The sequence below is a fragment of the Tiliqua scincoides genome, chromosome 1 (assembly GCF_035046505.1).
Source record: "Tiliqua scincoides isolate rTilSci1 chromosome 1, rTilSci1.hap2, whole genome shotgun sequence".
Taxonomy (NCBI): Eukaryota; Metazoa; Chordata; class Lepidosauria; order Squamata; family Scincidae; genus Tiliqua; species Tiliqua scincoides.
The window spans coordinates 295,344,270-295,360,159 of record NC_089821.1 but is presented as its reverse complement, the minus strand read 5'-3'; the positions used below and the strand labels follow the sequence as shown (position 1 = coordinate 295,360,159).

At 43.1% G+C, this 15,890-nt stretch overlaps 1 protein-coding gene across 3 annotated transcripts in view; it reads right to left on the bottom strand.

Moving 5' to 3' along the window:
- Positions 1 to 2,200: 2,200 nt before the first annotated feature.
- UNC79 (unc-79 homolog, NALCN channel complex subunit) overlaps positions 2,201 to 15,890 on the bottom strand; it is a 149,043-nt gene continuing 135,353 nt past the window's right edge. For all 3 annotated transcript variants that reach the window (XM_066612201.1, XM_066612202.1, XM_066612203.1), the window contains 6 exons: positions 14,636 to 14,811; positions 13,231 to 13,417; positions 10,836 to 11,033; positions 8,501 to 8,578; positions 5,525 to 5,566; positions 2,201 to 2,401 (listed from right to left, as the gene is read on the bottom strand). In XM_066612201.1, coding sequence (XP_066468298.1) covers positions 2,201 to 2,401; positions 5,525 to 5,566; positions 8,501 to 8,578; positions 10,836 to 11,033; positions 13,231 to 13,417; positions 14,636 to 14,811 — 882 coding nt within the window. The remainder of the gene's footprint in view (positions 2,402 to 5,524; positions 5,567 to 8,500; positions 8,579 to 10,835; positions 11,034 to 13,230; positions 13,418 to 14,635; positions 14,812 to 15,890) is intronic.

The window sequence follows — 15,890 nt, the reverse complement described above, 5'->3', positions numbered from 1 at the left end:
TCCCAGCTGTGTTGGGTAAAAAAGCAAGAGCCCCTGACAATAGTTAGTGAGAACTTTTGCACTTCTGCAACTGTTTGAACCTGAGTTCCAGCAAGGGAGATTCCCCTACTCTCCTTCTGGCTCAGAGGAGAACAGAGAAATATCTTCCACTGGGCAGCCAATATCTGAAAGCCTAACAAACAGGTAAGGGTGCCATCCCTGGAGAAGTAGAAGATGTCCAAGAGGAGAGAGAGCATAGAGGTCTTTAAAAACATATTGCTGCACTACTGCCTGCTGTGTTGTGTGTACACACACTCTCTCTCTCTCCTGAGCAGGCAATATGAATGCAAGCAAATCAATCCCATTCTCTGTTCACTGAGCTGCAAGTGAACAACACCTAAGAGTTTAATCCAAAATTTCCTTACATCTAGGAATCTCCACATCCCACCCCACCCCCGGCCAGGGTAGAGGTTATAGGAAGGATCCTCCTTATAGTATTAATCTTTTAAAAATATGCAGCTTCTCAGCAGCAATTCCAGATTTCCAAGGTGATTTAATATGTGCCCTCAAATGCATTTAAGCCACTGAGCAAGGCCTCCAACAAACTGATAGCAATAGGAAATCTAGTCCCCGTATGACCTCCATCTTAGGGAATTTTTCTACCCTGGGATCTGTTATAATAAAATTCTATAATAATGCAGAAGTAACCACTATGACAAACCCAATGTAATATACTAGTGAGTTTATTTGAAGGAAAATAAATATTGAGAATGGTATTAAAGAGTTATACATTTTATAGCATTTTAATATAAAGCTGAAATTTTTACTCTTTGATTCAGCAGATTACATCAATAAATACAGAATATCTCAGTTGTGTATACACAAAAAAGTTAAATTTTTATAAGTTCTGTTGTTCTTGGGCTCTGATCCAAAGCCTGCTGCAAAGCAACAGGGGGCTTTTCTGTACATCTCAATGGACCAGTCCCCCTCAATGCTATTAAAATTCACTTTTAAAAAATATTTTCACATTGCTTTCTATGCAACATTTCTAGAATTTCTATGTACTATATGCAAATCTACAACCCCAAACCTTTCCCTAGGGAAGCCTTATGCTCACATCCTCCCTAGGGATATTACAGGAATGGGACTTAATTTAAAACTTACTGTGTACAAGTATTTAAGAAGGAATAAAATACAGGATATTTATACAGATAGTATACAGAGGAATAATTCATAGCTTAAGGATGAGAATATGCAGCAATGAAATAAACTTAAAAGTAGGTTACTCAACAGTTCTTAAACCAAAAAGTCAAGTTCAACCACCTAATTTCTAAGTGCACTTTGTAAGGATGTCACTCACAAACAAGACTAGCTTCTGCGTTCTCTAATTCCCCAAACAAAAGACCACCATTGTCTTCACAACCATCAGTTGCCTTCTCCCTGCCTCACCTTGCAAGGGACACTTGTCAGCTGAGATGCCAGGGAGGGAAAAGGAGATAATTCAACTCTGAAGGTTCTCTCTCCAGGCACTCTGCATGCCCCTTCCTGCATCTGTTGGCCAAGTTCCAGGACCCAAATAGTCCACTTGCTGGTACTAGCCCTGCTTGTAAGTCAACACTATCATTTGGAGAAGAAAAAGAACATGGCAAAAGTCCTCATTACAGGGGTCACTATTATACAGTGACCAGATTTATTGCATTGCCAGCTTGTGAGTTTTAAGACAAAAAAGTAAGCTTTAGGAAGGTTCCTAAAAACCCTGCTTATTTTGTTATAATTTAAAAATAGCAGCACAGGACACTTTTAAGTGTCCGCAAACACACACTTTTGCGGTATTGAAAAATATAAAAAAACACACAAGGGAAAAAGAGTCACCATCTTCCAAAAATAAGGAAACATTTTGGAAATGAATATATTTTAACACCGCACTATGCATGTAGCAGAGTAGCTCAGGCCAGACTGGTCAAACCCTTTCTTCAGATCATGCCCCATAGATATTAAAGACAATTCATCACATGAGCAAAGATATACTCATGATTATGAGTGGGCCCAGTCAAACCACTAGTGTTAGCTATTTTGCCTATTTCTATTCATCTTTGACACTAAAAAGTGTAGCTACAGTACTGTGAGATACTTTTTGTTTTTCTTAAATGGCCTTTTGTCTTATAGCTTTAGCCCTATTATTGCTAGACGACACTGAAACATTTGGAACATTCCACCGAACTCATAAAGGATAAAACTGAGATGCTGCTTCGGATGACTGGATTTCCACTTGAGCCATTTTAAATTGGGTACACTGCAGCCACTTGCGGAGGACAGAGGAGCTGGTATTCATTTGACCTGACCCTTGTAACATCCTAAGGCTATGGTGGTTCACATTGTTCTGAATTGCCTGCAGGCGAAGCTGGAGCCCAGCGGATAAATGCTGCCAAAACACACAAAAGCGCACTGTTAATCTGCAATTTATTTTCCCTATCTCAAGGCAATGTGCAACAATTAGACAATCACCCTAAAATGAAACAAGCAATGTTCAATAAAGTAACAGGCATAAAGCTCATATAGAAATCTATAACAAGCACCTAGCAGCAGAATTCAATTAATGACAGCCCACTAAATGCCCAGGGTAAACAGAATAGTTTTTACTGGGTCCCTAAAAGCCCCCCAAATGGGTATGAAGTGGGCAGGTTAGGAAAGAAACTTTCACAAACAAGGTGCCACCACAGGAAAGGTCCTGTCCCTAGGAACCACCTGCCTGAACTTAAAGGTACCTACTTGATTCAATACCTACTTGAGATCAGAATAATTATTATTGTTACAGATCTGTAAATAACCACTTGCTTGGTTGCCTGGGATGAACATAAATTATCTCCAGGCAACCAAGTGGTATCTGGAGGCCCAGGGGTAGTGGCGTAGCTAATGATCGTGGAGCCCTGTGCCAAGCTCAAAATGTTGCCCCGGAAGTGATGTCACAACCAGAAGTGACGTCACATATGGGCTTTTTCAAAAGTGAAAAGGCATCTATCTGCTATCTGTGGTCAAAGAAGATTTTTACACCCCCCCCCAGACAAAATCAAATTATTTAAGTACATAAATAAAAAGTGTGTCCCTGATAGGTTTGAGACACTGTATTAGGGTGAAGAGGGATGGTTATTCTTCTCTTGCTAAATATAAGAGGGGCACCTCTTGAACAATCAGTCTCATAGGTCAGTTTTGAGTTAAGAAAATCCACTTTTTGTTCTATAAGGCAATGGTGTTTTCATTTTCTGGTTAATTAGCCATAACTTTTGATAGAATACAGATATTCCAATGGGGTTTGTTTCGTTGCATTCTACATTAAATTACCTTTCCAATGATATATAACATGATGGTATTAATAATATATACCAAGATTTTCACAATTTTGGCATGCCCGGTGCAACTGCTACCCCCTGCACCCCCTTAGCTACGCCACTGCCCAGGGGTCAGCCAGAGCCCTTGCTCACAAGAGAGCCTACCTGAATCCTCAGTACCAGTGACAGCACGAAATGAGCTGTCAGGTGGGGGGGGCACCATGAAGGGCCCAGTGCCACCTAGTGAGGTGCTGGCCTTTTGTTGTGGTTCATTTCCAGGGTGAATCTGGGCTTTTAAAAAGGATGTAAACGCACTGCACATGCTCCATCCAGCCCACTGTAATGTGAGCTTTCTGCAGCCATGTATGAATCACTGAGCCACTACTTTCTGCACCTGCAGTCTCCCCTTCCTTGTTCCAAAAGCAGGGCTGCCTTTGCACTGTTTGCTGTGCCTGACTGAGACTCTACCTGGAATTGCTTGAGTCACTTGATGAACTGTGATAGTTTAGTTCTGTGAGCTTCTGTTTTCTTTCTCCTGCATGCCCTCGGGCTGAGTCATTTGAAAGCTCTGTGATTTGCTCTTTGATTTTGAAAGACATGCAGCTATTTCTCTCTTAGAAGAAACAGGGTGGAAAGGGGCTTTTCGGGGGAGGGGGGCTCCCTATTCCTTTGTGTGAAGGGACTTGGCACAAGCAGAGTTAGTCCTGGCATTGCGGGAAATTGTTTCAGAGTGAGCCCAAACAAATGTGAGTGGAAGAACAAAGAGATCCAACATTCGATTGCACAGTCGTCTTGTGAAAAGTCATTTGCAATAAAATTTAAATTTGCAGCTTCATCCTAAATATGCTTCCTTGAAGGTTTGTCTCATTAAATTCAATGGGACTTATTTACAAGTGCATTAAGCATCTAAAACAGCAGTTTCCTACCTTCCGGTGAGTGGGGAGCTGCTGATTTAAAACCATGATTCTATGGATGTTGGCTCTGAAAGAAATCCCAGTACACACTCTCACCTGGGAGTAAGCCTCACTGGACTTATTTCAAGGAAACATGCTTAAAATGAGGCTGTATGTTTCAGTTTGGGGCGGGGGGAGGACTTTTTTGCCATTGGCTTTTTGGGAAGAATAAAGAATTATTTTTTGAAGGCAGAAATGCCAAATATTTCTTTCTCCCCTATTCCTACATTAGCTGCATGGTTTTCTCCCCCCTCAAGAATGACTTTAATGGTATGAGTTTCAATCATCCTAATTATTTTGTGTATATTTTCAATCCACATGCATGTGGGCAGAAAGGTTAGTAAAAAAAGAAAGTTGTGGGCTGATAAGTTTTCGGGAATTTCTCTGCAAGAATATTCTGTTTATAGAATCATGCAGCTGGGAGGGACCACAGGTGATCTAGTCCAACCCCTTGCTGGGAGGCAGGACTATCTACCTAGCAACCCATCAGCACCAGAAACCAACCCACACAATTAAGACCACAGAGTACCATGAACAGAGAGAGGGTGCAATGCAGAAACACAACACTTTTGAATGGGTTCAGTTTACAGTTCAATTGCCAATCATCCATCAACTGATGTCCCTGCATGTGTGAATGAAGCCTTATGTGTGTACCTGCATGTGTGAACCAGGTCCAACCCTATCCTGGGCCAGCATGAGCAATGCAAAGCTGCCAGTGCAGTGGCCGCTATATCCTACGTGCTGACCAAGGATGAGGCTCCTTGTGGGGGTCCCTGATAGACCTGTGCCAGCTCTTTTGCTGGCATAGCTCTGAGAAGCCTGCCAGGGGCATGACTAAGATGGGACAGGGGTTCACGATGCAGTGGACACTATTGCTGCTGCTGTGATCTGCCCCATCTGACCCTATTTTCCACCCCTCTGCCAGCAGAACCCTTCCAGCAGCTGGTCTGCACCATGATGTTTGCAGTGTGTGGCTTTCCAGCTGCTATGCATTGGCAGCACTACTGCACAGACCAGCAGAGAGGTGGAAGTCTCATTGCGCTGGTGGACTTACAGGATCAGTTCATAAGATACTGCATGATCAGCTTTAGAAAGGACAGAACTCGCACCTTCTGAAATTCCCTCTTCTTCACACCTATTGTTTTGCATTTTCCTCTTAGCTGGATTTTAAATTACAAAAATAAACCCAGTTCTTAATTTCTCCAGTGAAAACAAATGTTAAAAGATCAGGGATGTATTGAATGGCAGGTGGAAGGGAGAACCTACCTTTAGATTTGACTGAATCATTGGCAGCCACATCGGAATCAGCTGTAGGAACAGAGAAACTCTGTGTGATTCCACCAGGCATGGCCATAATGAATTTATTACAGTTGCAATATTATTTCATCAATTCATACATACACACTCTGCCACACCTGCTCACTGCAGATCTTTCTGGCATTTGCCAGCTCAAATTCTTTTAATTCATACTGTGGAAGAATCAAAGAGAGCTGGGAGTTCCACATTTGATTTGCAGGCCAGGTTCACTTCACAGAGCTGGAGCCTGAAGACTGTTCAGCATGTTATCCATGCTCAACAGCATTATTGAAACATATTGTTCTAAAATGTTCCTCCAAATGGCATCAAGATTTGCAATTTTCCAATTATGGTCCCAAGAGCTACATGCAAAACCTAATCAGTATTGGCAGCCTTACGGAAAAAACACACACAACTCAGAAAGTGCTATTGTATCAGCCAGGCTTGAGGATGTTAACAGGGGCTGTGTTTTATCGGTGGGTCTGATGCAAAGCTCACCTTATGTACCCTAATTCCCCGATACCACTGTTTAGGGAAACCCAAAAAAGTAATAAGCACTTTGTGGCACTGTAGATCATGCAACCACACTACAGAGTGGAAGAGGGTTCCAAAGACGTAGGAAGATTGGCCAGTGACCCACAGAGGTACAGCAGAACATGTCTTGATCCCCTACAAGCAGAAAGAAACCCAAGCAGCTGGGATGCTGCAGGAACATGTGCGAAAGAGATGCAGGTAACCCTACAGATTCTCCTTGTCCTAAAGTGAATTAGGGCCCAATCCTAACTAGCCCTAGCACCAGTGCTGGGTGTCACAAACGTACCATAGGGCATGTCTGCAGCACTCGGGAAGGAGGGGCCATCAACCCTGGGTCACAGCGCTGGGTGGATGGCCAGCTGACGCTCCTCTAGCACCAGCTGGTGGTAAGACCTCTGGGGGGGGGGGAGGAAGGAATGGGTGGATTGGGGTGGAGGGAGGGGAGGATTGGGCTGGGAGGTGGTACCCCAAGGAGACTCCCAGCACCCATAGGATCAATTTCGGTGCTGCTGAAGCCCTGGGGGCTGCAGGGTTTAAGACTGGACTCTTAGCTGCCAACAGTATTCTTCTGGAAGAGGCAGCAAAACAATTTCTATATAAAATACGATTGCCAGAAGAGCCCTTGCTGGGAACACAAACATTTCAGATGCTGCTTTTTAAAAAGCATTGTGACATCCAGCTACTCCATAAGGGCTAAAAGGATTCCATAAATTAATGGAGGTTAAGTCCACTGTAGATAACTAGTAGCCATGATAGCTACAGGAAAATGTCATGTACAGAGGCAGTATATCTCTGAATCCCAGGTGTTTGGGACAAGGAACATGGAAAGGCCATCACCACCATGCCTTCCTTGAGTGCCCAGAGGCGTCTTCTTGAGCCAAACAAAATGCTAGATGGATCCTAGCCTGACCAGCAAGCCAGTTCTCACACTCACAGACTGTCCCTGTGAGCATGATTTTAGGCCTACTTCTGATAATGTAGTGCTCAGAACAGACATATAGACTTTTGAAAGCCATCCCATTAGCGCTTTCATGTGGAAATGCTAGATAAAGATTAGTCATTCGTGCAAGTTTTCCAGAGCTGCATTTGTGAACGGAATCCATCAGAGATCTAGGATCTGCTTCACAGATGTATCTATGACATGTACCATTCAATGATTCCACGTGGATCGTTTGTTCATGGGATCACGTAAAACGTTAACGGATCATATCCATTAATGCTAGGGCCTGAATGGTTCTCTTGCCAATTTGAAGGTAGGTTATCGCTGCTTACCAGGATAGCTTTCTTCCTGGCCAACTGGCGCTTTGCACAGTTTCTGGTCGTGCTTTTGTCAGCTAGCTGCCTTCTTCTTGGTTTCCCAGCCCCCACAAGGCATGCTGGGATGATATATGGCTGCTGCAAGGCATTCTATATCAAGCAAGATATATCCCTGCTGCCATTAGCAGTTCAGACAACAACAGATGTGCCCAACAACGGGGTTTGCAGAACATATCCCCGCCGTTAAGTGGTGCACACCTGTAGTGCGTCAACAATGTAGACGTGCCTGCACCCACCATGTGTGGTGCAGTACCTTTGCCTTGTGACATCCCAGAGTGTCGGCACTCTTTTCTTCCAAGGAAGTCAGTGTGGCAAGCACTTTCCTGTGCTTCCAGTTTGACACTATAGGACCAAGCAGGAAGCAAAAGGCACTCTTTTTCAGACACCCCCTCCCATAGTTCCACTGAGAAAAGGCTCTTAAGTCTTCCCCACTAAATAGGAACCAGACTGTGGCAATATTATTCTTCCAAAGGGAAAATCAGACCAACAGTACAATTTAGAAACTACGCAGCAACTAAACAGCACTTGTTTTATCTCCAGTTTTTTTACATGCTCTGTTGGCTGAATTTTCTGCCTCTGTTGTGAGGACTCTCTCCATGTAGTACTGCAAGATTTCCTCAATTGGCAGTAAATAGTTGATACTTTGTTTATAGAAATGATACAGAAATATCTTGGAGGGGGAATGGCTTGAATGAACCATACAAAGATGTTTGTTTTCTTCTTGACTCTTTGTCCCTACTAATAATACTAATAACTACATCCTTTTTGGAAACAGATATAGCCAAGTTATATAAAAGTTTCACTGAAAGCTATTTACCAGCTGCCTTCCATTACCAGTGCTATTCTTTTTTATTGCTTGGTCATGAGGAAAAAAAGAGAAGTTTCAGCATCTTCAGCTAGCTCAAGGACAGCAAAAATTCCACTTGTATTGACCCAAGGTACTACCTCCACATACAGCCTGCTATACTGCCATAAATAACATTCCAGTTCTCTGGAGTTGTTTTGGAGAGAGTATTGGAAAGGAAAGACAGGAAAAGTCTCTCACAACGTGTGGAACATCAGATACATCTCTCAGTACAGTGTAGTTTGACGTACCTTTACAAAAATAGTGGAATTACATTCCTGCAAAGCTTCCATTAAGCTGATCACATGAAGACACACCATTTCGACCATCTGTAGGATGAATGAATGAATGAATGAATGCCCCCACACAACATTTTCATGAAACAGTAATCAAATGATTAATCTCAAATGATTAAGCTCAATTCATTTGTACAGCTATTATGTTGGAGCAAACAAACCCCTTGACATTTCACGTTAAATTTTCAATAAAGAAACAACAGCTACAGCAGACCCACATCTTATGTGGCAGTTAGCTTCCAAAATTGGTGCATGAGGTAAACATGGTATATACTCAAAATTGCCCTTGAAAAGCCCTTAAATCTGAAAAATACATACTGTCTCTTTAAAAACAAGAATCACACTATGAGAAGCACCCCGGGAACCGATACCAACAGGAAAGAGTGGATTCACATCTCCAGGTTCATGCTCACTATGGGGCATGCACACATTGAGTGGGATGGCAGGTAGAATCGCCAGTACTATGCAAATTGTTCTTGCTCTCTCTCTCTCTCTCTCTCTCTCACCAAGTGTATATAGTTGAATTTGCATAAATAGAATGCACATAAGATGGAAGTCTACTATATTTCCCTTCGATATCGCTTAAGATACTTTATGGAGTTTTAGCTTCCACAAGTTCAACAAGAAGTTCAGATTTTGCAAATCTTTCTTAACCTCACATCCTGACTGGCCACTATTAATTATGGAGCCAGAAACTGTTTTTGTTAATTACTGTTTACTGGATTCTCGCTGAAAATTAACTTGCTACCAAGTTCATGTTAATTCTCTACTCAACGGAAGCGATTTATTGTACTGAATCAGCGGTGAGTCATGAATACAAAGTGTGAAAAATGGTGTACAAAAATATTCCCTAGTGAGTCTTTGAGTTGTAAATATCATTTGAATTTTATGCTGTATAAATATACATATAAATGAATGCAAATATATTGAGACAGAGAAAGCATGTTCCATGGTTGCTTCAGCTAAGAGTACCTGTCATACCATCAATAAAATTAGCCCTTTTTGTAAAATGCTAGATCTTGGCTTTGCAAGGACCAGTTAATTAAATTTTAAAACATCCTGGTGAGATGGGATGGCATTACTATGCATTTCATAGAGGGTATTGCCAATGCAGAGAGTTTAATGGCTCGTGCTCAGAGCCACATAAAAATTTACTGCCAAAACGGGGATTAAAATTCAGACATTTTACATCCAACGCCTTTGCTGGAGTCATGATAACTCTTCTAGATGAATAGTTTTTCATGGAATAAAAGAAAAGGGGTACTATGTACAAGAATGCACTGAAATGGGGGCAGAAGCAACACATTCACCTCAAAACCTTAATGGGATGGGGACTGCCTGCTTCCATATCTGTGACCACCTATCCCTTTTATTCCTGGCATCGCCAGCCCAAGACTTCTCGACGCCTGAGGCGGCATGCCTAATACTGCCTCTTCTTACCTGATGATGTGCCAAGCTCTGCTCCTTCCACTCAGCACTCTCTACAGCACTGTTCCAGCTCAGCACTCTCTCCCCTCCTCATTTCTGTCCCACTTGCTTTTCCAATCCAGAGAATGGAAGGAGAAGGAGGAGTGGTAGAGGCATGTAAGTGGGCAGAGGTGGGCTCCCCCACCCAATCTGCTGCCTGAGGCGGCCACTTCAGTTGGCCTCATGGGTGGGCCGGCCCCTCTTCCTGACTTGCATGCCCCACTCTTCACTCAGGTTTGTACCCATTTAGAAGGCACCCATCTACCTACCTCTACCTAATCTACCTATCCTACCTCTCACTGTGATGACAAACTGCAATAGGAATGATCAGTTGCTGATCTTGGACACACATAACCAGTACAAAAATATAAAGTGCATATGGGGAATTGTGTGAGAATTTGCAGCGAGGAAAAAAGGTCAGGAAGAAGGACAGATTCTTCTCCAACATTCGCCCTTTCCTTCCCTCACCTTGCTTCCCCCCAGAGGCCATTCTTCTCACAAAACTAAGCGGGGCACTCTCAGAACGACTTTCTCTTTTGGTAGGATCCACAGAGGATCTCCTTTACTGTTTAAATGGCCCTGGAAAAATCCTGGCCCGTGCAAGACTGTAGCAGCAGCAGAAGGCCTTTCTGGGTGGGCTGGCTTCTCCCAGCCACTTATTTAACCCCTGCCAGCAAAACTAGTGCTTGCGCCTGCTCACTAGCCTCTCCTGCCAGGAAAAGCCTGGTGCTTCAGGTCTCACACCTGCTAGTTTGGAAGGCTTGGGGGACAGGTTGTGTATTGCTTAGATTGCTGCTGTCTCTGATGCTGGCATCTGACTCACCACCTTGTTATGTGCCATCAGCTGGAGAATACTCGGTGTCACTCGGCTCCAAAATTCCAAAGCCGTGAGGACCGCCGTGAAGCTAAATTCATTCTGGTTTTGGACTGTAGGAGCAACAGCTGCTTGTTCGCAATATACTGTCCATAGCTGGGCAAATATGAAAGCATGGAAGAGGGAACACATGTGCAACACTGAGGTCTGAAGGGAGAAAAAGAAAAGGGTGCCTCTGAAACAGCATATTATGGGATGCATCCATTTTCAGACTTAGAGAGCATAAAAATCCCCTATTTGAATAGCACACGTGCGCACACCCATCAAAGTAAATCTAATAAAATATGACTCTGTCAAGTATTCCCTCAGATTTTCTTTCCTGTCAGCATACGGTGAGTGATATGACAACCCATTCATATTAAAATATCTAGTTTATATTCACAGACAACAGACCTAAAGGTAGGCAAAGGAAGAGATAGGTTGAAACCCATGAAAAACCACAGAGTTGTTTGGAATGGGGAGGGAATGGAAGGATGAAACAGCTCTGACTGTAAACAACTGACTATAGACAGTAGACAACTGCAGTCTGATTTACCATTGCCAGAGTTGCTCAGGTCCTTGGAGTCATGGTTTCTCCCACAAGTGTGGTGAAAACCCCTGATTCTCCCCCATTTTCTGCCTCTTTCATCTGTTTTGGACCTTCCTATCACTTCACAGATTTTTGGGAAGATGCCTCAAGCATCTTGCAGGGGCTACTGGGTTATCCAGATGCAGCAGCCACTGTTCTGCTGTTGTTGACTTTCTCTTTCCTCCCCAATGGACCAGTAAACAAAGGACCTGGCTTTTGGACTATGAAGACTGCCCGATTTTCAACAAGGGAAAATTCAGGGGCTTATGATCCCTGGTTACCCATTTGCACAAATGAAATGTGGTTGATACCCACAGGTTAGAAAAAGAGGGGGACATGTACCCTATGTCAGAGGTGTTCAGACTGGGGCATTGCGACACCTCAGCTTGAGGGCCCTGGCCGCTTTGCCCTTAAGGGGCGGGGGCAGCCAGGAGGCAGGGAGGAGGCAGCAGCGCGATCCCCAGGATCACACCGCTCAGGGGACTGCAGGGGCTTGGCTGCACTCACCACAGCCTCCAACAGCCTCCTGGGGGTGTGGGGAGCCCTGCACAGCTGTCTGCAGGGCTCGCCAAGGCTTCCAAAGTGAAAGTGGGGCAATCGTGCCCTGTCTTCGCTAAACCAAAAGCGGAGCGCAATCACTCCACTTTCACTTCTGACGGGACTGCAGGGACTAGGGTGCACCCTCCAGTCCCTGAAGCAGCCTTCCTGGGGTGCGGGGAGCCCTGCACGAGGCTCTGCAGGGCTCCCCAGGTCAGCAGCAGTGTAAGTGAGCGATCATGCTCCACTTCCGGTTTTGCGGAGGCAGAGCACAATCACTCACTTTCACTGCTGCTGACCTGGGGAGCCCTGCAGAGGCTCGTGCAGGGCTCCCCGCACCCCAGGAAGGCTGCTGAAGCGACTGGAGAGTGCACCCCAGTCCCTGCAGCCCCGCTGAGCAGCGCAATCCTGGGGATTGTGTTGCTACCTTCCCCCGTCCCCGCTGCCTCCCCCCCCCCCCACAACCACAAGGACTTATTGTGGATTTCAAACTCCTGGAGAGTTTGAAAATTGCAGCCTTATGTATTTGCCAACCCAGGTCTTGGTAGGAGCTTGTCTGCCCATTGTGCTGAAGAATGGGTGCAAAGACCAAGAACTTGAAAGGACACGAGGTACAGCAAAGTACAGACAACATCCAGAGAAGTCACATCAAAGTTTGATTTATTTTCAACTTGCATTTTAACATCCTTGCAATCTTTGCCTCATCTAATTTTTTTTTTGGGGGGGGGGGGATTATCAGTGCTCTTGCTTTTTCAATCTTGCATTTTCTTTCCACTGTTTCTTTTTCAGGCTTCCAAATTTCTGTTGTTACCTACCAATCTCAGTAGGTAAATGGAGCAGCATTTAATGCATACTTACATATTTAAATACATGTTTAACATTCAACAGCATTGACATTCAGTTCTGTGGAAATTAACTAGCATACACTGTACTGAAAACAAGAGTTGACATGATTTCTGTTCAACCTATAGTGCAAAGGTTTTCAACGCGTAGCTCCCTTGATCTACTGGGCCATTGGTCACGGCTCCTTATTAGGGTTACAATCCTATACATTGTATAGGGTGGTAGGTTTTGCACGAGGATTCCGTGGCTCCCCTGGCTGGTTTCCATGGGTTCCCAGGAAGCCATGGCTCACAGTTTGGGGCCACTGCTATAGTACAATGACATTAAGACCCCAGTTCATATAGTATGCTTAACTGAATGTCATCTAGTCATAATAATTATGCAAAAGATTCCTACCTTGGACTGTTCTGGAAATCCAATCAAGATCACAATAAGGTGATCAGCAACATGAGAACCTGCATCCAGTGGAATGGGCATACAAGCTGAAGGGGAATTTGGGCAGACAACATTATGTGTCAGTGAGCCCAAAAGGAGCCATGAGAGCAACCGGATATGAGAAACGCATTCTATGAATTCTTTGGGCCTGGTGGAAAGACAAACATGTTAAGTTGTTTATTTGCTCAAAAACCTACCCAACTCTGCCAAAATTTTTGCTACTATCTATAATATGTATTTTTTTTTTTTTTTGCACCAATTAACAAAAATGCAGGTACTACATATTCTTGTATATAATGTACAGGCTAGTACCTTCCTAGATTGAAATGAATAAAGTTAAGGCTAGAAAGATGCTAGATTTGAGGGAGCTGAACGTAGTTGGAGAGTCATGGCTTCTGATGGTGCACACTTGCATTTCTTTCATCCCATTCCCACTATTCAAGAATCTGTAGGTTCTTGAAACAATAGAAAAACCTATTTACGAGAGGCAAAAGTTGGAGAAACATATACATACCACAACTCCACTTTCAAACCACTTTCGGCAATATGAATAAAAACTATTGTCTTTCTCTATAACTATTGTCTAAGAGAGAAAATTCACAACTTCCTCAAACGTAGCAGACAGCCATTTAAAATATATATGTACAAATGTCTAAAATGTATGGTGTTTCAGCTTAGCCTAATAACAGAATTCAGCTTTGCTAATAACAGCAAGAACAGAATTCAGAAATTTGTGGATTCATTGAGATTGGTCTAGGGACTCATTGGTCTTTAAGACCAAGGTCTTTCAGAGACTTGTGGCTGTTGGGAAATTACTTAAGCCCATTTGCCCATAATACATGAAATTATATAGGGCTTAGAATTCAAGAAATGCACTACAGAAGTGACAACAATGAAACTGATGCAAAATATGTGCAAAGTATAGTATAGATCAGAGGTGTCCAAAGTCTTTGGTAGAAGGGCCACATCATCTCTCTGACACTGTGTCAGGGGCCGGGGGAAAAAAGAATTAATTTACATTTAAAATTTGAATACATTTACATAAGTATACATAAATGAATATATTAAAGATAAACTTATATGAATGAATGAAGGTCTTGTATATCATATTTTCCTAGCACACTACAATATTTTATCACTGGAATGAACATGAAATTTACATCCCATACACCCTCCCCAATATACACAATGTGAGCTCTGTCTGGAACACAAGTGCATGCATATGTTAAGAATTCCTATTGGATACTATCTTATTAATCCCTCACCCCATTTGTACTCAAAGTATAGTTCAAAAGATGATGACAATATGGAAAGTAGGGATAAGGTTTTTAAAATAAATACATATTTATGACCAATCGTTGCTTACCCTTGTTGCATTGCAGATGGAGGATGGTATAGCCAAGGTAAGTAACGTACCACAGCCTTGTTATCCCTGTGATTGCCACGTGAGATTTCTATCGCAGCAATCTGAGCTAGACCAACTTTGAGATGCCCACCAAAAGTGTCCTCATGCAGTGGCTGGGAACATGTCTTCATGTGACTCTGTGGTACAAGGATATTCAGAATACTGAAGGGATTAAAAGGAGTACACATGGATCTGAAAGGCATTTTAAAGGTGTCAATTCAGCTGAAAATGCTTTGCTCATTTGCACTAAAGACCAAATCTCTAGTGCACTCCATAGCGAAGAATCAATTCTAGGATAGCTATGACAAATTTTAGACACAGGGAAGCCTTTGTTTGTTTGTTTGTTTGTTTGTTTGTTTGTTTGTTTGTTTGTTTGTTTGTTTGTTTGTTTGTTTGTTTGTTTGTTTGTTTGTTTGTTTGTTTGTTTGTTTGTTTGTTTGTAGCAGTGGTTCTCAAACTTTTAGCACCAGGACCCACTTTTTAGAATGAGAATCTCTCAGGAACCACCAGGAGTGATGTCATAACCAGAAGTAACATCCTCAAGCAGGAAAAATTTTTTAACAATCCTAGGCTACAATCCTACCCACACTTTCCCAGGAATAAGTCCCATTGACTATCATTGTTAAAAGCATATACATAGTAGCCTGTTATAAGTACAGCCCTGTAACATTTCCCCAAATGCAGTCACATACCATGGTAGCATCAAATCTAATATATTGAAAATAAAATATTGAAATGAATGGGGACCCACCTAGTGGGTCTCGACCCACAGTTTGAGAAACACAGGTTTATAGGATTTCTACCCCACATTATTCATGGGAAACTTCCATCTTCCCAAAATACACAGTCATAAGAACATAAGAACAGCCCCACTGGATCAGGCCATAGGCCCATCTAGTGCAGCTTCCTGTATCTCACAGCGGCCCACCAAATGTCCCAGGGAACACACCAGATAACAAGAGACCTCATCCTGGTGCCCTCCCTTGCATCTGGCATTCTGACATAACCCATTTCTAAAATCAGGAGGTTGCGCATACACATCATGGCTTGTAACCCGTAATGGATTTTTCCTCCAGAAACTTGTCCAATCCCCTTTTAAAGGCGTCCAGGCCAGATTACGTCACCACATCCTGTGGCAAAGAGTTCCACAGACCAACCACACGCTGAGTAAAGAAATATTTTCTTTTGTCTGTTCTAACTCTCCCAACACTCAATT